Source organism: Thermobia domestica, chromosome 10 (genome assembly GCF_964235325.1).
Source record: "Thermobia domestica chromosome 10, izTheDome1.hap1.1, whole genome shotgun sequence".
In the NCBI taxonomy this organism is placed as follows: domain Eukaryota; kingdom Metazoa; phylum Arthropoda; class Insecta; order Zygentoma; family Lepismatidae; genus Thermobia; species Thermobia domestica.
Window position 1 is genome coordinate 227,772,888 of NC_137463.1, and position 24,160 is coordinate 227,797,047.

Consider the following 24,160-nt stretch of genomic DNA (forward strand, 5'->3'; position numbering starts at 1 on the left):
GAACATTTTCTTGAAATTGTAAATTTTTGTTTACATTTTCGACCTGATTTGAAACTTTAACACTAAGAATTGATAATGCCAAATAATTCTTTAAACCTTTTGTCGTAAAACATTTATAATAAATAAATTGTAAAAAACAATAAAATAGATTTCTAGGGTACTGGTAATGTTGGAAAGCGACCGAAAGAATAGCGAAATTTGTTATTCTAATGGAATTTAGAAACTACTTTAAATGCCCAACGATCATGACGACATATACTACGTACCCACATTAAAAAGAAAAGGTTGGAAAACAACTATTAGTTTGTTTAACACCATTTAATAGATACTACTTAGCTTACAGTACCATATTTCAAACAAGTAAATCTCCACGTTAAACAGGTTGCATATCCAGACTAACTATGAAAACATTCGCGATCACTCCAACCCCAATCATTTCAAACCTGCTATATATAAGTTATTAGGACATAAAATCGAATGTGATTTACTCGAAAAAATACTTTTATTCATTGCAAGAGCTGTAACATCCAAGTATTCACCGCAAACTGATAGTCGTATCGAAATAAGAAATAGCGAGCGTGGAGGAGTAAACTGCTTTATACAGAAGTAAATGAAGGTTTGTGATTGCATACGAAATGATCCAGCGGTTTGAGTCAGCAGTCTGCCAATCAGATGTTTATATGTTCAAACCTAGTAGAAAGTTATTTTTATTTTATTTTACAATTGTTTTTAAACTGTGACCCTAGTTTCATCCGAAGACTAATATTTATTTGAATAAATCTTTGGCAACTCGTTTTCTTTCAAATTCGATTAGAACGGAACATTATATGAATTGTAAATCTAAAATCCATAGATGGAAACAAAATATTAAGTATGTTCAATTTTCCATTAATATCCTCTGATTTGTAATGAAAAACTATTTATAAGCAGTGGTGATTTCAGAAGATTCTTCCCGAGGGATTGTCAATATATGAAGAAGGGAGTACTGCTAAAACACTGGTAGTTTAAGCATGATCGAAGATATGGTCCCAAAGAGAGAAATTTCTTAGGTCGAGAGGGTCTCACATTCTCCCTCAGGTCACCACCTGAAACCATCATTGTTTGAAAGGCTTTCTTAACATATAGAATATTACATTTGTTTCTCGTTCTAGATTTTGAAATGGCAAAATCAGAACTTTAAGAGAATTATAATACAAATGAAGTAAATATTGTCGTGTAAATTATCGATTTCTAGTCGGATTAAAAGTCGAATATTTTTTCAGATTGCATTTTAAAGCAAGTCGTCTATACATAATCCGTACTGGAAAGGCATATTTAACTCCAATTAATATTTTTACTAAGATATCTTTATTGTAATATTCAATATTGTATACACTTCATTTTCCAAATCAAAATCGCCCAAATGGCAGTTGGACCAGTGCATATTGCATATTCGCAAATAAATTGTTAAACGAAATAAAATGCTACGTATGCTTTCTATAAATATACTTATTTTGGGTCTCTATTCGAAATTCGTTTTAATCGAATCCGATAGGAACACAAAGAGAAACTTCGAGAACAACTAAAAAATTACTTTGGTAGGACTCGAATTAACCTTTAAGAGTGCTTTACGATCTACAGGCAAATGCCTTAGACCACTTGTTTTCTTTTCTTTAAGTTCTTTCGTAATTTCAATTCGTAATAGTGAAAAGTGTTGCTTTTCCCTTGTCTTCTTTCATACTAATTTTTATTACTCATTTTTTTGTTTCAGAGTTTAGGTTTCCCACAAGTCACACCCGTTTTAGATAATAACGATGGAAATGTGTATTTGATGTATATGAGTGGGTCTCCATGTCCAAAAGAAAAAGGATTTAATATTTCTTCACACATAACCTTTATCTGTGACCCAAATGCAGGGAAGGTAAGTCGATTATTAAGGAGACTAGAACATGAGTTTCCTCATAATAGTATTAAACACACTTGAAATTGAAATTATTATTATTATTATTATTATTATTATTATTATTATTATTATTATTATTATTATTATTATTATTATTTTAATAATATATTAATTAATTAATAATAATAATAATAATAATAATAATAATAATATGTAAGATTAAATTATTTGACAACATTGTAGTGGATAAAAATAAATTTGGTATATTCTCAGAATTACATGTGTAGAGTGTAGAAGGTTCGCTATATTTCATATTCGTAATGTTTATAATATTTACACGTAAGTCTTCGATGCGCTCTGTGGCACTTACAGGTAATTAATTACGTGTGTGGAGTGATGTTATTAATTTGTCGTAACCTTTAATCTCATGTACTGTCTAAAGAAAGTATGCTCCATTATTGATTTCATTAGCCAAATGATGATTTCGAAAGGCAACGGTACTTAGTTTTGAAGTCTGTGCGTTGACAATACGGTCCACGTAGATCTAGTGGTTAGTGAAGATGTATCAAACAATGGTAGTGTCAATACATACTTCCTTCCTTGCATAGCTACTATATCATAAAGTAAAATTTTCCAGCATTATGAATGTAACAGATCTCACATAGCTTAAGTGCCTTACGTCTTCGGGCGTGGTAGACCCGGGTTCGATTCCCGGCAGAAGGTCGCTGCTGAAAGGAATGCTAAACTGAAACAAACATATACATTTGCATGTATTTCATAATGAAACAGAAAAGAATACTCATTCTTGATTTTACAAGATGTATTTTATTCTGCGAGAGAGAATCAAAAAATAATTGACTAAATTTTTCACAGCTGCTTTCGACAGCTTATATTCATATTCATATTCATATTCATATTCATATTCATATTTATTTGCCTGTTCATAGCTTACAAATGAGGACAATCCTCAATTAAGCATTACAGTTGTCAGATATGATTTACATTCTCTATATATTATCAGTAAGGTAAGTTTCCACAGAGTAATAGCTTTTTTCTAACAATAATTCTAACAGAGTATTCCTGAATATCCGTTTTTCGTTAATGTCCTTATACTTTGTTGGTAATTTGTTATATAATTTTATACAATTCATATACACAGTTTTGCTAAAATTTGCATAATTCTGTTGGATAATGTACATATTACAATTCTGCCTAGTATTGTATGAATGAATCGTATTAGCTAAAGTAAATAAATCCTTGTGCTCGATTACATACATAATTGTGCGATATATATATAAACTAGGTAATGTCAATAATTTATATTTTTTAAAAATATTTTTACATGAGGATCGTTCAGGCATGCTAAACATTATTCTAATAATTTTTTTGTGTATTCGGAATGTACTAGTACTTATTCTCGAATTGCCCCAAAATATAACACCATAGTTTATTATTGAAAAAACTTTGCTATAGTATAAGGACATGACAGCTTCCTTGCACAAACTACCTTGCAACCTACGGAATGCAAAGCAGAGTGAACTGAGTTTAGTATTAATGTATTCAACATGAGTATTCCATGTTAAATCTTCATCTATAACTCCGAAAGGAAGCATTTGTGCACCCAGGTTGGTCTATACTTTTTGTCTTATATTGATATCAGGAATCACATCCCAAACGTTGTCAGTGTTGTTTTGAAACACCCTGTATATATAACTTTTGCTACAACTTTTATTAACATTTTAACAAAGTATAAAATTGTATTATATATAAAGAAATGTGAAAGTAAACTACTAAAAAATGAAATATGTAATAATATAAATAATAAATAACAACATGAAAAAAATGAACCATACAGAAGAACAAAAACGAAATACAACCGTGTGCAAAAAAAATTTCACCTTAACACTTTGAGTGCTAGGTTCTGAAGTAGAGGCTTTCCCAAGAATGCTGAGCTTTTTTGCAATATTTTAAAAAAATGATATCTCAAAATCTAGCAAACCTAAAATAATACAACATGCACCGTTTCAATGTTTAGAGCTTGTTCTTTATTCTTATATATATACAATATTCTGTGTTCTAACCAAAAAACCATTACAAATCACAAATAACATTTACACGTAGTGCAAGAAAAATAAATGCGAATATGAGAATCATTATCTCAAAGTTACTTACCTGACATATTTGATATTTCTGTTACTACATAGTCTGGATTATTCTTACAATCGTCCAATACCTCTCCTTCAAACAAATCACCATCACTGTCTTTCAATTTCGCTTCTAAACTCAAGCGTATTGAATCGACCGACAGGCTCTTTCTCGCCATTTTGACGATCAAACAATATGCACATGGTTTTTGAACCCTGGTAGTAAGAAGGTATTAACTAGGATCTTCATGTCATCTATTGGCGAAAATCCGAACTACAAAGTCCAAATGATATTTTAAAACTGCTAACTCTGTATAACAAAGGAGCAAAACCATTGAAATACATTTTGAATCAAATCACGTATAGATACGGAATCCGCAGTCTACGAAAGATCAGCTACTCCGTAAAAATACGGAATTAGCACTCAAAGTGTTAATAAAAAATATTAATATTCCAGATTAATAAGTTTTAACACATACTTGAAATAAAGGTTTCAAAGACATAGAATATACAGGACAAATTAAAATGATGGACCCGATTTCAGAAATCTAATAAACATATGTTATTGTGAGACATGTGTTAAGAAAAGTTAACTGTCACAGTTTTCTTCAAACGTATCACAAGTGTTCTATGTGAGCACCTCAAATAGCACGACACACATCAAACCGATAGTCTGTCTCCTGCTAAATCTTTTGTAGCATGTTTCGGTCAATATCAGGAAGGCAGGTCATCCAATGTTGTTGGATGTGGTGGTACGTAAACATGATCTTTTACAAAACAATTGGTACGGAAATGCCTGCCATTTTCCTCAAACACAAAATCGCTGATTTACGAGTTAATACATACGTCACAGTAGCATATAAAAAGAAATGCATTTGTATCATTCTTCATAAAGACTAGGAGACTTGCGCTTAATACGAATACAGCGAAATTAAAGAAAAGAATGAGGTATTATTAGAGAAAGATTCGTTAAAAGACAACAAGAATGAATCAGAAATAGCAAACTGGTTACTTTTCATGAAAGGTCTGTAATTCTTTTCTCCTATTGCACGGGGTTTGAGACAACCGCCCCACTTTCATATCCATGGGACGAACCTAAGCATTATTTTGTATTTATATTTACTTTATGTAGCACATTTAATTCCAAATCCATTCTTCTAAATGCAGTGAAAAAAGACAATTGAAAACACGGGGTTTAAATTATAACACAAATATTGGTAGACTTATATAAATCTTTTTATTTTCCAGGGTCAACCCGAGTTCAAAGAATTCACAGAAGACTGTCGATATGATTTTGAGTGGAGGACGAACGTGATTTGTCAATCTACGAAGGCAGTCAAGAAAGATGAACTACTTAGGGGATGCTCTATATATAATGAAAAATTGAATGCATACGTTGATCTTTCTCCACTGCAGAAACCAAGTGGAACTCAGGTAAGTGTCATATTGCTGTAGGACAGAAGTTCGTAGAGCATAGCTTTAGAGCCAGCCCAGTCTTAGAGATAGCGTAAAAGATTTCTCAAATATAGAGATAGCCCTTTCTTGCGTATTTTGATACATGTAGTAGTAGGGGTCCCGTTATATTGCGCCGAGTCAGCAAAAATTTTCTCGATTCTGATTGGCTGAGAGAGGTCACGTGACGTTAGGCCCCGCCCACGCGGGAAATTCAAATTTTTCAGGTCACGTGGTATGACGTCATGAGTTACCCAGCGGGGAAATCCCTCACTCTAGATTTTTGAAATTTGTTCCCTTTTATGGCTAAGATGAGTGATTCTGATTGGTTGACAGCTGTCACGTGATCTTAGACCCCTGGGATATTTGAAAATTCGTTCCCTTTTACGGTAAGATGAATCCTTTGGTACCACGATGCTGATTGGCTGATAGAGGTCACGTGATCTTAGGCTCAGGGATTTTTTTTAAAATTCGTTCCCTTTTATGGGTAAGATGAGTGGTTTGGTACCTTGAATTTGATTGGTTGATAGCGGTCACATGATCTTAGACCCTGGGATTTTGAAATTTGGATATCCTCTTTGATGAGTACTTTGGTACTACGATACTGATTGGCTGATAGAGGTTACATGATCTTAGACCCGCTACACGGTGAACAGGTCACATGGTATGACGTCATGTTTTACCCTTGCGGGGAAATTCATTACTAATTCGTTTTTTTTTTTTTACGGGTAAGATGAGTGCTTTGGTACCTGAGGTCACGTGATTTTAGGTCCTAGGATTTTTGAAATTAGGGTGTCCTTTCTGATGTATACTTTGGTATCTCGATTCTGATTGGTTGATAGAGGTCACATGATTTTAGACCCGCCACACGGTGAACAGATTACATGGGAAATCCCCTCACTCATTTGTTTCATTTTATGTGTAAGATGAGTACTTTGGTACCACGATTTTGATTGGGTTGATAGAAGTCACATGATCTTAGCCCCAGCCCATGCGGGAAATTCAGAGTGATATGATGGCGATCCACCCTTGACCAGGGATTTTAGAATTTTGTTCCCTTTTATTGTTACTGTACTGAAGTTCATCTTAAATATTATCGTTTCCTTTTATGTGCAAGATGGCTGTTACCTTGTATGTTTACGTATGAAGATCCTGTACTTGAATTAGTAGCCTATGTCTCTGGAAGTAACAATGGTGAAAGAGGGGGTCCATCGTTGTCGCATGTAGATTTCTTATAACACATTGTTGTGAGTTTAAGCGATTTATTGCTCAGTAAGCGCTTCATTAATGGAAACAGTGTTGCCAGATTTTTTCTTACCTAAACTGCTCCGATTCTTTTGAAACGGTTCCGCAGTGCAAGAAATTTTAAACTAAAATTTTTTCGAACTAAAAAAAATTTCAAAACTAAAAAATTTTAAACAAAAATTTTCAAACAAAAAATTTTCGAACTAAAAATTTTGAAACGAAAAAAAGTTTCAAACAAAAAATTTTCGAACTAAAAAAAATTGAAACAAAATTCTGTCGAACTAAAACATTTTTAAAAACAAAAGTTTCGAACTAAAGATGTAAATCACATCTAAAAATTTTCAAATCAAACTTTTTATCGAACTAAAAAGAATTTTAAAAATTTTCGAACCCAAAAAAAATTCGAACTAAAAAATTAAAAATTTTTCGAAAAAATATTTTAAACTAAAAACTTTCGAACTAAATTTTCAAACCAAAAATTTTTCGAACTAAAAATTAAAAAAAAAATTTCGAACCAAACCAATTTTAAAAATAAGTTTCGAACTAAAGATGTAAACCGCATTTGAAAGTTTTCAAATCAATTTTTTGAACTAAATTAAAAACCAAATTTTGGACAATAAAAATTCTTTAATTAATTTTTCGAACAAAATCATGTAAACCAAATCTTGGATATATTTTCCACCTTAAAATTTCAAGATTACCATGATTTGAAAACAAGTGTTCAGGGTTTCAAGAAATAATAAAACATATTTTTTTTTCAACTTGTTGTATTTTAACGAAAGGTATGTGGTCTTCTCATACAATTTATTAACATAATAAATGCATTATCTAATTAATGAATATGTTGGACGTGTCATCATCTTCGAATCTTGTAGACGTATCCTGTAAAGAAAAAGAAGAAACAACGGATTACTTTATGAATTTCTTTTTTCCTGAAACAATAAAAACGAGTCAATATTGATAAGAGAGAAATAAAACTTACTCGTAAATGATGGATCTGTTTAGGCTCATCTTCATCCTCGGGTACGAGATGACAGCTTTTCTACCACTGATGGATGTTTATGAACTCTTCTGGGTACTGCATTTTTCTAGGTGTTGCTGCTTTATGGTCAAGATTTCCCCTTGGATACGAGATGACTACATTTCTTCCACAGATGGTGGTGTTGATGGTTTATGAACTCTTGTGGGTACTTCATTTTTTTTCTTCTTGGTGTTGCTGCTTTGTGGTCAAGGAGGGAAAAAAGGAAAAGGAAAAAGAAATGGCGGCCTCATTGGGTGTTTACAGTTTTTTCTTCTTCATCTTCTTTTTCCAGTTCCAACTTCTGTTTTTTAACATACCCGTACGGAACCGTATCATAAGAATTGAGTTCTTTAAATCGACGTTTTGTGTACTGGATACTGTACATTTTTTCTTCTTTGCGTGTGACGATGGTATGGTCTTTGTTCCTGCATATTTTATGGGGGATAGTGATGGTGACTTGTCCACGGCATTGATTTGTAATCATTTCTTTTAGCGTATTGAAATTTAATTGTTGTCCTGCATTGTAGTTTAATGTAAATCCTCTAATTTTACATATGTAGCTGGTGATGTTGGTGTCCGGATTGTATATTTCTAGGCTGTAATTTTTTGGTCCTCCACTGACAAATGTCTTGATGTATGCTCGTGGTCCATAAGACTCCATCTCGTCCGATAAGCATCCCAAGTACGTTGAAGGTTCAATGGTTGGCTCCCCGGGCTTTTCTGTAAATATCACAGAATCCGTGTCGAAATATAAAACACGTTCCTGCAACATTTCCAGGTACTTGTACAATTCCAGACGTGCCTGACATGTTGTAAATGCACCTAACACGACATTGGTGTTTCGGTTTTGAACAGGCACATGTTCATTGTACTCCCAGAACGCATACAACATCGTATCATTGATGGGTACAATTTGATGGAGTTTAATGTCGGGGGAAGTGAGTTTTTCATAAAATTCTTCCGGCCGATCAATAATTGTGGTCTGGCTAAAGTTTGAACGTTGCGAAAGTTTTCCCCATAATGCGTTCACACAAAGCTTAGATAAACTTCTTCGTGCAGGATTATTTTCAATTTTGGTCGGATCCAATGCAATACCTTCACGCTCCAGGACGGTTTGTATGAATTTTGTTTTGTCTTCTTCGGTGACACAGGAACTGGGCCAGCCAGACGCTTCCATTTTTGATTTCAAAAATGTATTGATATATTCCGTGAACAAGCCACCTGTTTTCGTGATGGGATCATATTGTTCAATGTCATAATCCCAAATTTCAAAAATTTCCACCGGTTGATATCCTAATTCTATTGCCTTCTGTATTTCATATGATACCCAAGTTCCAGTGAGGCACCGCTCCTGGTCGTTGTGCGTACACGTTGCTGTAGGGTCTGGGTTCATTTCTTCGGCACACGCAGCACACAGTGGAAAGAGTAGTTTCTTGTTGCATCGGTAAGGCAGGAGACCATGATAAAGATGGCGACTTGGTAATATCGTCATTTTGATCAGACCATTGACTTTATTTATTGGTGGTATATTTTCATCACCCTGTAGATAAATTCTAGGATGGCCTACAGGGTATTTAGCACACTTATTTATGTAAGGATAAAGTGAAACAATATCGAAATATTTTATTACTTCCCACGCTTTTTCGTCGACTTGGTGGTACAATTTCACGCAATTGGTCCTTCCTCCAAAAAAGCTATCTCTTGGATTTAATGGTCTGCGGTTCATGTACAGGTGATTCTTCAGATACGTCGCCATTGCAGGATTTTGTTTTAAGAACTGATTAAATTCGCACTCCCACATTTCATGTACAATATACCCCAATTCACGCAGTCTTGCATTTTTGCGTTGCGTTCGTTCATAACGGAATTCCATGGTGTCTTCTGGATTGCCATAGATGGGCTGATTACGGCCAGTAGTAATACATACTTTACACCCGTGATAAAAACAGCCAGCATGGTCATAGACGTGCTCCTCTAACGTCTCAGGATCTTGGTAGTAGCCATCAACATGGAATCCCGCAATAAACAATTCTTTTTGTCGGGCCGCATGTAAGATTTGTTTTCCTTCGCTTTTTTCAATGTAGGCCAGCCATTGCACTGCAGCGATCGATTGCGTACTTCTCCATCGATAGCCATGTGCCGGTAGAATTCCAATAGTGTTGGGTTTGAGGAAATTCCGGCGGAATACTAAATTGGAGGCACTTGCAATCGTGATCGTCTCCAAGAAGGGATTCACTTTGGTTTCTGTTTCAAATGACGTCATAAACGAAACACATGCTTGTCGCAATACATTGACATCTTGAATACAATACTTGATAATTTCTTTCTGAAAATCAAACGTGTCATTACGATGATCGTTGTACCACTGCATGAACTTGTTCCTGTCTTCGACGGCCATTTCATCTGCACCATAATACTTCGTTTCTGAAAGTGGTCCAATATACGATTGATTCTCCTTGGTGTTGAAGAAATGCGGGAAGTAGCCTTTGGTTGCGGGTAAATTGAACGCTTTTGACAATTTACTTAATGCCATAGGCAGGAAGTTCAACGAGTCAATGAACGTCAGATTATTCAACGTTAAACTCAGTATCTTGGTCCCATTTAATATGACGTCAGGTCTCCATTGGCATTGTTCGACCATGGTCTTTAGGATGAAATGTCCATCGTAGCCTTTCGAGTTATGAGCGAGACAGAAAATCCTATTTATATTGGGACGACGTTCCCGCAAGTACTGGAGAAAATTATAAACTGGATCCTCTCCTTGGAAAATATGCTGGCGCTGACCACACGTACTGCAAGACTGCTGGATATTATCGTTTTCAACACATGCGTAACATACTTGTTGTGCAACCAATAAATTTGGAACGTGTACATACGTATTATCGCCAATATTCGTGTCCTGCATAGATTCTATATCATAGAAAATCAACAAGGCTTTCTTTGCGTGCATGAGTGAAGGAACACCAGGTTTCAAGCATTGGCGATCAGGAAGCATAAAACATTGATGTGATCCTGGAACAATCTTCTTACAAACATTGCAAAAAATCTCATTACAATCATGAATGCGTTGTCCACTTCGTACAAAAGAGTAAACTCTGTAGCATCTAGTACATTGCTTCACCATTTTGCATATAGGTTCCCCACGATGATATACAATATTACGATGATTATTAAAACATTCTTCGCCGTAAAATTGACGATTGCAGTCGTTGCACAATATCGGCGTTTGGTTCTTGTCGCATAGAGGTCTCTGTAGACATTTGGAGCACGTTACAGGACAATTTTTCACATGTCTGTTACGTTCACTGTATTTTTTATGGCACGCTTCACAGTAGAACTTGGTTGCAAAACAAGCAGTTAAAGATTGAATGATATCAAAATGGCCAGCCAAACAAATCAAATTTATGGGAGTGCGATTTTCATCGTTGGGCCCCTCGTACATGATGTCACGGCCTGTGAAACTAGTATACACAGTAATTTTATATTCTTTGAGGTATGCCTGGAATTGCCGAATTTCATTTACACTGGCACCATGATCCAAATTGACTCCTGCATTTGCACATAGCGCATCGACTTCATCGTCCACAATACATTTTCTCTGATGTTGATACTGTGTATATCGTTTCATATCTGTATTCTTGTATGCCTTCAGGCCAATAGCAATAACAAGGGCGTACGCCAGACACCTCGAATCTTGATTTTTTACACGTACAATCCCACGCTTGCAACGTAACAATTCTTCATTTTGAAGTATTCCTTGTGCTAAACGATCTCCATATCCGTATCCTCTTGGAATATCCACACGATGGAAATGAACGGTGAATGGCTCGTGCAGGAGAAATGCATTGTTACTTTGTAAAACTCTTTCAAAGGAGGCCCACATCGTTTCCAGTGTTAGGTTTCGCGCTTGGCGAAAACTCACCCAAAATGGCTTGTTCGTATTGCGTGGTGATATTACTGATAAACCAACCATCGCCTCATCGTCGACATTGGCTAACAAATGGTCCAGCATTGCTTGGAAACTATTATGAACATATTGGATAATATCGGTTCCTACGGGCGGTGCGTTGAATTGAACTTCGAGCATTCTGCCCTCAATGTTAAATCGTCTATAATGACGAGTGATTTCATTGCGAACAGTAAAACACGATTCGGCCATGGTTAAAAATGAAAACAAACAGGTACAATTGCGATAAATGTGTAAGGGAAAAAGGAATTGAGCAGCGTGAATTTACTACAAAAGAAAAGAAGAAAGAAAAATCTTAATCACCTGATAACATTCATGATAAATAATTAACTAAGTAATTCATGTAAAGGTCCTGAGTTTGATTCCCTAGCGGTGACGTTCAGAATCTCATTATGAAAGCACACGTACTAGAAATCAAAGTTTTTTTTTAAATAATTATGTTACTGAAATGAGTGTTTTATTGCTGTCAAACTCGAGACCATTACATCAGCATATAACTGACCTATCATTCTATAGTGATAAAAAGAATGCATGAAATGAATGAATGCTTCATCAGTGCTGAGATGTGACAAAGTACGCGTAAGCATTTTTTTCCACTCACAACGGCCTTTAAATGATGTGTTGGCAAGTTGAAGAGATTCACCAAACATTAACGTTATACATACGTAATTGTCGAAACAAAATCTGTATAGCGTATTTTTTTTTATTATTATTGTGACTAAGCGGTTAGCGTACATGGTTCGGACGTGGAAGGCCCTGGTTCAATCCTCGGTGGGTTTGCTTTCCACGTCGGGGCATGTCAAGCCTTTTCTGTAATTTAATATTCTCACGCGTTATCATACATTCTTTTCAAAACTAAGCTAAATGGTTGACGTACACACCTCATAATACATAAACGTACATAAATCGTCTATAATGACGAGTGATTTCATTACAAACAGTAAAACCCGATTCGGCCATGGTTAAAAATGAAAACAAACAAACAGGTACAATTACGGTAAAACAAATATGTAATGGGGAAAAAAGGAATTGAGCAGCGTGAATTTACTACAAAAGAAAAGAAGAAAGAAAAATCTTAACCACCTGATAAACAGGAAATCATAACATTCATGATAAATTCTTAACTAAGCAATTCATGTAAAGGTCCTGAGTTTGATTCCTGGTGGTGGCGTTCAGAATCTCATTATGAAAGCACGTGTACTAGAAATTAAAGTTTTTTTAAAAATAATTATGTTACTGAAATGTGTGTTTTATTGCTGTCAAACTTGAGACCATTGCATCAGCATGTAACTGACCTACCATTCTATAGTGATAAAAAGAATGCATGAATGAATGAATGTTTCAACAGTACTGAGATGTGATAAAGCACGCGTAAGCATTTTTTCTACTCACAACGACCTTTAAATGATGCGTTTGCAAGTTGAAGAGATTCACCAACCATTAACGTAACACATACGTAATTGTCAAAACAAAATCTGTATAGCGTAAATCTTTTAACCAAATATTCATGCACTCTTTTTTATTTAAGCGGTTAGCGTACATGGTTCGGATGTGGAAGGCCCTGGTTCAATCCTCGGTGGGATTTGCTTTCCCACATCGGATCACTGTCAAGCCTTTTTTGAAATTTAATATTCTCACGCGTTATCATACATTCTTTTCAAAACTAAGCTAAATGATTGACGTACACACCTCTGGCCCAGGTTCAATCCCGGGTGATTGCTCGAATATCACGTTAAGCTGAAGGGGACGCTAATGCTTTCAAAGGGTATCGAACCATATTATTCTCAGGCATAGTTTTTAATATTCTGTAATGCATTCTTTTCAAAACTAAGCGCACACATCTTTGGCCATGGTTCAATTCCCGACGGGTGCTCGCTGAAGGGACGCTAAACCATATCATTTCTCGTGCTTACTTCTAATGTGTGGAGGTTCCTGATTCGTACTCCCACTTTCCCATTCCACTAATTTCTTCATAGTCTAAATATTTCGTACTAAAAGTAAAACAGTGTATTCGTGATCCGCCCACAAATATAAAATAAAAATGATTTTCGAATCTTGTGTGAAAAAATAAAATCTCACTGAACTTACCTCAAATTCAATGAACAAAAAGTCGGTGCAGTAAAGCTTCTTAAATGAAGACAGTTTTAAAAAACAAACCTTCTCACTCGATAGTTGAGAGCGGTGTAGGATTTGAAAAATGAAATTTAGATTTTTATTTAGGTCACTGCGAAAACGATGTCACCGTCAACCAATCAGAAACGAGGAAATTTATAAAATGACATCACAACGAACCAATCAAAACGCTCGCTGCTTTTGTCATGAATCACGAACCAAAACGATGTGTAACAATCGATCGTGACGTCATTCACGTTACTCAATAGTTACAACATCTAGTATCGCAATTCCGATGCCAATTCCCTTCTGCCAGGATCATGTCACTACTTGTCGTAACTGTGACGACATTTCATTTTCCTCATATTCCATACGAGAATGTCAATGTTTGCTTTTTTCATGAATCATGCTGACACGTTCGTAGTAAAACAAAAGTAATGCGATCCGCTGACGTTTGCATTTTCAATCATATGTACTTCTATGTCTACACACAAAGAAGTCTATCAGCATTTTATTTTAATCCACGAACGGAAGCGTTACACTGTCAGATTTATTTTCTTAAAGTATATGTGTATCCTTTTCAAGAACCATGGTTCGAAACCCACCAAGCACGATTAAAACCGAATTCATTCATAGCTAAACGGTTAGCATACACATCTTTGGTTTGAAAGACCTGAGTTCGATTCCTGGAGAAACATTTCTTAGGATTTTTCTAAAACTTGGTTTAAATTTCTAGTTCGAAAATTTTAAAAGTTTAGTTCGATAAAAAGTTTGATTTGAAAATTTTTAGATGTGATTTACATCTTTAGTTCGAAACTTTTGTTTTTAAAAAAATGTTTTAGTTCGACAAAATTTTGTTTCAATTTTTTTTTAGTTCGAAATTTTTTTTGGGTTCGAAAATTTTTTTGTAATTTTTGTTTCAAAATTTTTAGTTCGAAAATTTTTTTGTTTGAAAATTTTTTGTTTCAAAATTTTTAGTAAACTTTTTTGGTTCGAAAATTTTTAGTTTCAATTTTTTTAGTTCGAAAAAATTTTAGTTTAAAATTTCTTGCACTCTGCGGAACCGTTTCAAAAGAATCGGTGCAGTTTAGGTAAGAAAAAATCTGGCAACACTGTTTCCATTAATGAAGCGCTTACTGAGCAATAAATCGCTTAAACTCACAACAATGTGTTATAAGAAATCTACATGCGACAACGATGGACCCCCTCTTTCACCATTGTTACTTCCAGAGACATAGGCTACTAATTCAAGTACAGGATCTTCATACGTAAACATACAAGGTAACAGCCATCTTGCACATAAAAGGAAACGATAATATTTAAGATGAACTTCAGTACAGTAACAATAAAAGGGAACAAAATTCTAAAATCCCTGGTCAAGGGTGGATCGCCATCATATCACTCTGAATTTCCCGCATGGGCTGGGGCTAAGATCATGTGACTTCTATCAACCCAATCAAAATCGTGGTACCAAAGTACTCATCTTACACATAAAATGAAACAAATGAGTGAGGGGATTTCCCATGTAATCTGTTCACCGTGTGGCGGGTCTAAAATCATGTGACCTCTATCAACCAATCAGAATCGAGATACCAAAGTATACATCAGAAAGGACACCCTAATTTCAAAAATCCTAGGACCTAAAATCACGTGACCTCAGGTACCAAAGCACTCATCTTACCCGTAAAAAAAAAACGAATTAGTAATGAATTTCCCCGCAAGGGTAAAACATGACGTCATACCATGTGACCTGTTCACCGTGTAGCGGGTCTAAGATCATGTAACCTCTATCAGCCAATCAGTATCGTAGTACCAAAGTACTCATCAAAGAGGATATCCAAATTTCAAAATCCCAGGGTCTAAGATCATGTGACCGCTATCAACCAATCAAATTCAAGGTACCAAACCACTCATCTTACCCATAAAAGGGAACGAATTTTAAAAAAAAATCCCTGAGCCTAAGATCACGTGACCTCTATCAGCCAATCAGCATCGTGGTACCAAAGGATTCATCTTACCGTAAAAGGGAACGAATTTTCAAATATCCCAGGGGTCTAAGATCACGTGACAGCTGTCAACCAATCAGAATCACTCATCTTAGCCATAAAAGGGAACAAATTTCAAAAATCTAGAGTGAGGGATTTCCCCGCTGGGTAACTCATGACGTCATACCACGTGACCTGAAAAATTTGAATTTCCCGCGTGGGCGGGGCCTAACGTCACGTGACCTCTCTCAGCCAATCAGAATCGAGAAAATTTTTGCTGACTCGGCGCAATATAACGGGACCCCTACTACTCATGTATCAAAGTGAAAAATCAAGAAACAAAATGGAAGAAGAAACAAAACTGTATAAAACGTTGAAATAAAACTGAAATTTGTAGCCTAACTTGAATGAATTAGAAGTCTAACTTCTATGCCAATTCAAATTAAAAATAAATCACGCGCAGAATGAGAATATCTAAGCCACAATATTATAACTTTTCTGTATAATATAGCTTTTCTTTATTTTGAAACTTAGCTCCCAGTGCTTTGAAAGTTTGTTCTATTGACGCCTATATATTTCTCCCACTCGTAATTATACACATTGAGAATTTGTCGGCATACATATTATAAATGTGGTGAATCTCCATGTTATTATAGTACGGCTACAAATATAGCAGCACTTTCTGCACCATAAAAGCTACTAACACCTTTAAAAAGATCCGTATCCCATTACATTCTTTACATGAAATGAAATAAAATCTTTCGGTTTTACGTCTGACGATTATGCCGGTTAAGCTAAAGGAGACGGTGATGAGATATGAATGAAATGGCGGAATGAAGAAAGTGGGAGGAAACTAGAGAACCCCGAGAAAATCCACAAGCAAGGTGTTTGTCCACCACAAAGTCCACACGACGCTATCTGAATCAAACCAGGGACCCTAAGCACCGGAGATGAACGCTCTGCCACTGAGCTACCGCGCCCTGAACCATTCTGTACATGGTTTCACTGTACATATTAACAGTTTGTCACCACAGACTATTGTTACAGTATTTCTATCTTATTGCTATAAGTATCGTATTATTTATAACGTATTTACTGTCTTGCTATATTTCCACAAGAGAGATACTTTCGTAGTCACCGCAGTAGTTTGGAGTTGAAAAAAGCTATAGCAAACAGATGGTTAGGCTGCCGAAACATCATGATGGACAAGGCCAAGGCTCGAAAAGTTTTCTTCTTACATAGGCGCCAGTTCTGAAAACTAGACAACATAATAATAATAATAATAATAATAATAATAATAATAATAATAATAATAATACACACTAGATACCATAATAATACACTGGACACAATTTGAGACATGTGCGTATATATATTTTGGCTTTAAATTATCTAGGTGCCAGACTTGTACTTCCAGTCGCCGGGGCTACTGACTGCCTGACATCCGGGATTTTTCGAGCCTAAACAAGAGGGATATTAGCAGATAATTCATTATGTTTTCCACCAAATCATTATGTATTACATGTGTATTACTTTGAAAGTTCACCAAATTCACACGAAATATCGTTCTGAGTATACAAACATATTGCTATAGATATGCCAGGGCCGCAGTGGCTCAGTGGTAGAGCGTTCACCTCTGATGCATGGGCCCTTGTTTCGATTCGAGGTTGCGCCAAGTGAACTTTGTGATGAACAAACACCGTGTGAGTGGGTTTTCTCGGGGTTCTGTTTCCTCTCGATTTCTTCATTCCACCATTTTAATTCATTTGTCATCACCGTCTCCTTTAGCCTAGCCGACATAAGTGTGGGACGTAAAACTCAAAGATTTCATTTTCATTTTCATAGATAAGTCAGGAAAACATTTTCAGCAAGAAATTTGTTAATATAGAAAAATATGTTTAGACTCTTCATATGCAATGGAATTGCTTCATTACCTAAGTTTTTAGGAGTCAGCATACGTAACAAATTTACAACATACATTAACATGTTATAAATACTGTTACAAATTGAGACATGGGTTGTACTTAACTATACAAGTATTTTCCTCTTTCTTTTAAAATTTCAACCAAAACAAAGATGAGAATAATAATTTAACTTCTTACCTAAGTCTAAATATCAGTAATTGGTCTAGAATAATTTATTTATTTATTTTCGTCCTTTTTTTCATACATTTAGCACTGTATTACAATGCATGTGAAGTGGACACGTCATTTATATATAAACACAAAAGTAAAAAGAAATAATAATAATGTAAATTACATACATTAAGTTACTAATTATGGTTACATTTTGGATGAATCATTATTACAAATAAAGTTACAATAAGTAATTATTACTTGCAGTGTATGTAGAAATCCTTCCATATATATCTAATCCTAAAGACAAGTAGTGATACTGATTTAATTAGATCATAGATTTTTTTTCAGTTAGCTATTCATGTATTCCTCTACCGAGTAAAAGCAATGTTGTAATAAAAAATTCTGAAGTTTTGTAAATTTAGCAACAGAGTCCTGAATCTTTATATTTTAGGAAAGTTTATTGTACAGCATGATACCTACATAATTACACCCTTTCTCATATAATACAGTTGTATGTTCTACAATGGAAAGGTTTCGTTTGTTTCTTATATCATAATTATGTTGTTGTTCTACTCGCGTAAGGATACTCTCCAGATGTTTCTTTACAAATATCAGTAAATTTAAGGTATACAAACATGGTACTGGAAGTTTTCTAAATATTGGTTTGCAGTGATCTTTTGGTTTAGCAGTTGCCATAATTCTTATTATTCGTTTCTGTATTGTAAAAATTACTTTGGCTTTCTGTGAGTTTCCCCAAAATATAATGCCATATGTTAAATTCGACTGGAATAATACAAAGTAAATTGTTTTTTAAAGTGGAATCTTTTAACACGTTTTTAAGTACTTTAATTGCGAAAAAAAAAATTAATTTCTTACTAAGCTTTGTTATATGCACATCCCAGGAAAGATTTTTATCTATCCAAATTCCTAAGAACTTCGTTGAATTCACGGGCTGTGCATGTTTGTTGCGCAGATGATGAAAATTGATTGCATGCGTCTTTTCAGTGTTTAATTTATTTTCTAGAATCCAGTGAGATAGTTTACAGAGGATTTCATTTTGCACTACCTTTAACTTCCTAATTTGTTTTCCCTTTTACTATAATATTAGCATCATCTGCATAAAGTGATAATAATTCTGCTGGAGCAACATTACTTGGTAGGTCGTTAATGTATATCAAAAATAATAACGGACCTAATACGGATCCTTGTGGCACTCCACATGATATTTCTTGTTTCTCTGTTATTGTATTTAATTTCTACTACTTGCTGCCGATTTTCCAAATACGATTGAAACCATTTGTACGCAGTGCCTCTTATTCCATAATCTTGAAGCTTTGAAAGAAGATTTTTATGTGACATTAAGTCAAATGCTTTGGAAAGATCAAGGAAGACACCTATACATTTCTCCTTACTATCTAGACTTTTATGTACAATTTCTAGGAAATTATATATTGCAGTTTCCGTTGATTAACATTTAAGAAGCCATGCTGTTCGTCTGCTATTATATCATATTTGAGTAAAAAAAAGATGCTACTCGGACACTCATTGTGGTTTCTAGAATTTTTGACAGAGTTGAGAGAAGTGAAATAGGCCTATAATTTGTAAGCGCTAATTTGTCGCCATTTTTGTATACTGGTTTTACTTTTGCAAGTTTTAGTGTACTAGGGAATTCTCCATTTAAGAATGACATATTTATAAGGAAACACAGGGGTCGAAAATATTTTTAATGCTTTTCTTTACAATATTTGGCGATATACCATCTACGCCAGCTGACCACTTACTTTTCATTCTCTTTACCACTTTTAATATTTCTGTGTTGGTAACTGGGTGTAGATACATGAGTGTAGGACAAAATCCAAGCGAATAAAATCCAAGAGGACAAAATCCAAGCTAAATTCTGGTAAGACAGACAAAATCCAAGCGGATAAAATCCAAGTAACAGTATCATGTGCGTAGTTGTGGTATGTGCCTGTGAACACCCTAATTAAATTGTGTGTTTGTTTCTTTCTTCAATTGTCATGCATTCTAAAATTTTATCTGTAATTCTTCAATTTATTGAAATCCAATAAAATATGAAAGATTGACACAGTAAGAGTGCAGATGCAGATTATTCATAAAATATTCTGGCTACTGCTAGGACATGCCCAAGTGGATCCAATTTAGGGTGATCAGAAATATTTTTACTGAAAAGAGTATATTCACATATATAGCCAGAAAATAAAAGCACTGACTTGCTAAATCAGAAATAACAAATAACAGCAAAGCAGCCCAGTCTTAAAAAGAGTACACTTACGTAATTCTATTCTATTCATTGAGAATTAAAGTAGAAATACAATTAAAAAGATATAATTTAGATAAAAAAAAATTACTTCTTTACCCTCAAAGTGTTTACATCAGTTACACTTTTGAAAATAATCAATAATATATACATTTTCATTTAGTTGGTTTAGACACATTTTCACATTTCGATTTTCTAGATAACACTTTTACATTATTTAATTCACACACATTATTACATTATTAAAAATACACACTTCAATAGCATTCGAACATAATAAGTGGTGGATGGCAACGAGTAAAAAAAATACTCAGCATTCTACCATTACCATATTCACATTTTGATCTTGATAGATACATCTATATTTCACTTATTTAGAATATATAGGCGAAACACGAGAATACAAAAAGAAAACCTCCGCATTCTACAACTACCGTACATATTTCACATATTGATCATTTCTGACGAAAATTTGATCAGTATATCAAAATTATTTGTTTCAAAACACTGTGTATAATACTTTTACATACTTTCATATGGATGTGATAAGTAATTAAAGCTCATCTGCACTCTTACTGTGACAGTCTTACATGTTCTATTGGATTTTCAGTTCTTTAAAAGTAAATGAGATGTTATTTCAATAAATTGAAGAATTACAGATAAAACTTTAGAATGCATGACAATTGAAGAAAGAAACAAACATACAATTTAATTAGAGTGTTCACAGGCACATACCACAGCTACGCACATTATACTGTTCCTTGGATTTTGTCCGCCTTGCCAGAATTTAGCTTGGATTTTGTCCGCGCCTCGTAGATACATTGTATTGTTGCATTATTGTACGTTTGTGATAAGTTGCTGTAATAATTATTAAATAGGTCACCTATTATACGAGGATCTTTTATTATGTTGCCATTTTTAATTATCTCTAAATTATAGTCAACAGTACGACAGTTTATATTTAATTCGCTCTTCACTAGTTTCCACAACGCCTTCGACTTATTATCTAAATTGTTAATGATTGTGTCGTTGTGCAACTTTTTTGCTGCTTTCAGCACTACTTTATATAAGTTCTTGTATATTTTGTAATATGTCTCTGTACATGGTGATAGATTTCCTTGTGATTTAGCTTTGTTAAGAAGTCTCATTTTTTACTTGCTATTCTGTTCCCTTGTGTTGCCCAGGGTTTTGACTGTTTTCTTAAAGTTACACATTTTACAGCAGGGAATGCTAGATTGAAATAGAAAGTTATGGTGTCAATGAAGCAACTGAAAGCTTCATTAACCTGGTTACACATATAGATCTCGTTCCAATTTTCTTCCCTGAGAAGGTGATTTAAATATTGTATATTTTCATTATTAAATTATCTTTTGTAAGTTAGGTTAGTTGCTCTTGTATAACAAAAAGTTCTATTGGGGGTTTCATGTATATCGAGTACTTGGGCAAGGTGGTCTGAAAAACTAGTGTTGAGGACTTCTACTGTGTTATATTTAAGATGTTTGCTCACTCTGAACTGGTCAATTGCACTTTCGGGGTATTTTGTAATACGCGTGGGAACTTTAACAATTGCGTCCATATTAAATGAATCTAGAAGATGATTTATCTCGTGTTTTATCGGCTGTAAAAAAATCAATGTTGATATCCCCAACAATTACGACATTCTCCTTGATTTTTAGAAAATAGTTTAGTATAGCACCCATCTTATTTATTAAAAACATTATATCACTGTCAGGAGTTCTATATACACATACAATTACAAGGTTATAATCTACAATTTCTAGTGCACAACTTTCAAAATGTTTTTCTACATTTAAATATTTAAACCTAGTGCATTCTTTCGTTTTTAGGCCCCTTTTTGCATATACACAAGCTCCCCCTCTTATCTTTATTACTTCTGCAGTATCCTGCTCTAAGCTCAAATTGCGGAATGCTAAAGTATTCTAAGTAACCTGATTGTAACCAGTGTTCTGTTATACAGATTAAATTTACTCCCACCAATTTGTCCGAGAGTAGTTCTTCTAACATGCTCCTTTTATAAAAAGTAAACCCTTGTACATTTTGATGAAAAATAACTATATTATCGCTATTACTTTTGTGATTGTAATTGTAATTGCTATTATTGCTGTTACTCAATACCACATGATTTCTTAAGCGTTTACCAGCTTCAGGATTTGCTACTATAAAAAATCATTTGATAACACTTTTGGTATTCTTATTCGTTTTGGCATAATTTTATTACTTTCCAAGAGCTCTTCTTGAGCTCGGTTGCTTTCCGAGCTCAAACTCGGTTCAACACACGAATCAGTAGTTGTCGAGAGTTCATTTTTGGCATTTATTTACTGACATGGAATTTTACTACTTTTGCAATTTATGTCAAAATTTTCGCGTACTGTACCATTTGTATCAATGATTATGGGTGTTTTACTGCCACTAATTTTTACAGTAAGCTCTCGCGTCATTACCCTAAGTTTTTTTTTTTTTTTTTTTTTTTTTTTTTTTTTTTTTTTTTTTTTTTACCTGTATTGCTTAAGTGCTTGTGAAATACCTACGAGGAAAATCCTCAACATTTAGGTGGTACACATGACTATACCGTTTACTTAAAGTATTAAATTTCTTATTGAAGGTTTTTACCTCTTGGTTTACACAAGAAGAGCTAATAAGATCATAGTGATATGGAGCACCTACAACTATCACGTTTTTATGAGTTGGTTTGGTAATACTGAGCACAGATTGCTTATAGCGGCATCAGCTTCACTTTTAGCAATATCATTGGTCCCTCCGATAATAATAAGTACATCGTTCTTGGTTAGATTATTACTATTTGAAGCCACTGGCTGAACTTCGTTACCTACTCTTGCTCCCGGTTTAACTAAACTAGTAATTTGTTTATCTACCAATTTGAAGTTTAAAATACCGGCCAGTCCCCTTGATGACTGTCACCATATATTACCACTTTCCTCTTGTTTATTTCTGTTGAACTTACTTTTGAGTTCCCCGTCAAATTATCACTACCAAATTTTACACTTGCACTTCTTGTCTTTTCTTCACTACTTGCCCTCAAACTATGACGCTTTGCACTCTCAGTTTTGCCAGTGCCTTTATCATGAACGCTTGTGTGAGCACTACCATTTGTAGCCTTTTTATTTAGTTTCACGTACCTGCTTACAGCATCTAAATTTTCACTTACACTGACATCACCTAAACTTTTGTGTACATTGGTTTTATAATTTTCACTAATTGCACTTGCACTATTCATATCTGATAGGTCGTGTAGAACTGTGAACCTGTTTTGCGTGGGTATTTCCTGTAATACACCATGCTGCCTGGTATTGTTGTTGCAGTGTTTCTGAAAATTTATTTTCTTGTTACTAATTGGAAGAACACTCTTCGATGTTTCTCGATGCTTGGAAGAAGTTTGTTTGTTGTAATTTGTAGGTGATTGTGTACTTATTTAGTTTCTACTTTGATTCCTCGGGTCTGCTACTACGTCACTATAAAGCGGTGCGCCCTTTCTTACACTAAGGAATCCATCTTTGTATTTGCTTTGTTGCTTTTGTCTACGAACATCCTCACATTTTTCATCTCTTAATACTGAAATAATCTCACGCAGTGAATGTATTTCTTCAATTAGTTCAGTTATTAGTTTACTCTGCGAAGGTTTATCCCAGCATGTTAGATCGTCATTTGTTTTCACCTCACTGATTCGAATTTTGCAGTAACTACAATTTTCTAATGTAATGTTATTAATTATTACTTTAACAAAAGAGACACTGACCAAAGCTTAAAACCCACTTTATTTTAAATTATAATTTGTAACTGTTTTGGATATATATCATATCCGTCTTCAGACACTATCGATATTGTCTCGATATCGATTTTATTTTCGATAGTGTCTGAAGAAGGATATGCTAGATATCCGAAACAGTTACAAATTATAATTTAAAATAAAGTGAGTTTTAAGCTTTGGTCAGTGTCTCTTTTGTTAAAATAATCAAT

General features: G+C 34.4%; 1 protein-coding gene across 1 annotated transcript in view; it reads left to right on the plus strand.

Moving 5' to 3' along the window:
* Lerp (lysosomal enzyme receptor protein) overlaps nucleotides 1–24,160 on the plus strand; it is a 502,993-nt gene that overhangs the window by 150,358 nt on the left and 328,475 nt on the right. The window contains exons 17-18 of the mRNA XM_081729164.1: nucleotides 1,751–1,900; nucleotides 5,275–5,460. Coding sequence (XP_081585290.1) covers nucleotides 1,751–1,900; nucleotides 5,275–5,460 — 336 coding nt within the window. The remainder of the gene's footprint in view (nucleotides 1–1,750; nucleotides 1,901–5,274; nucleotides 5,461–24,160) is intronic.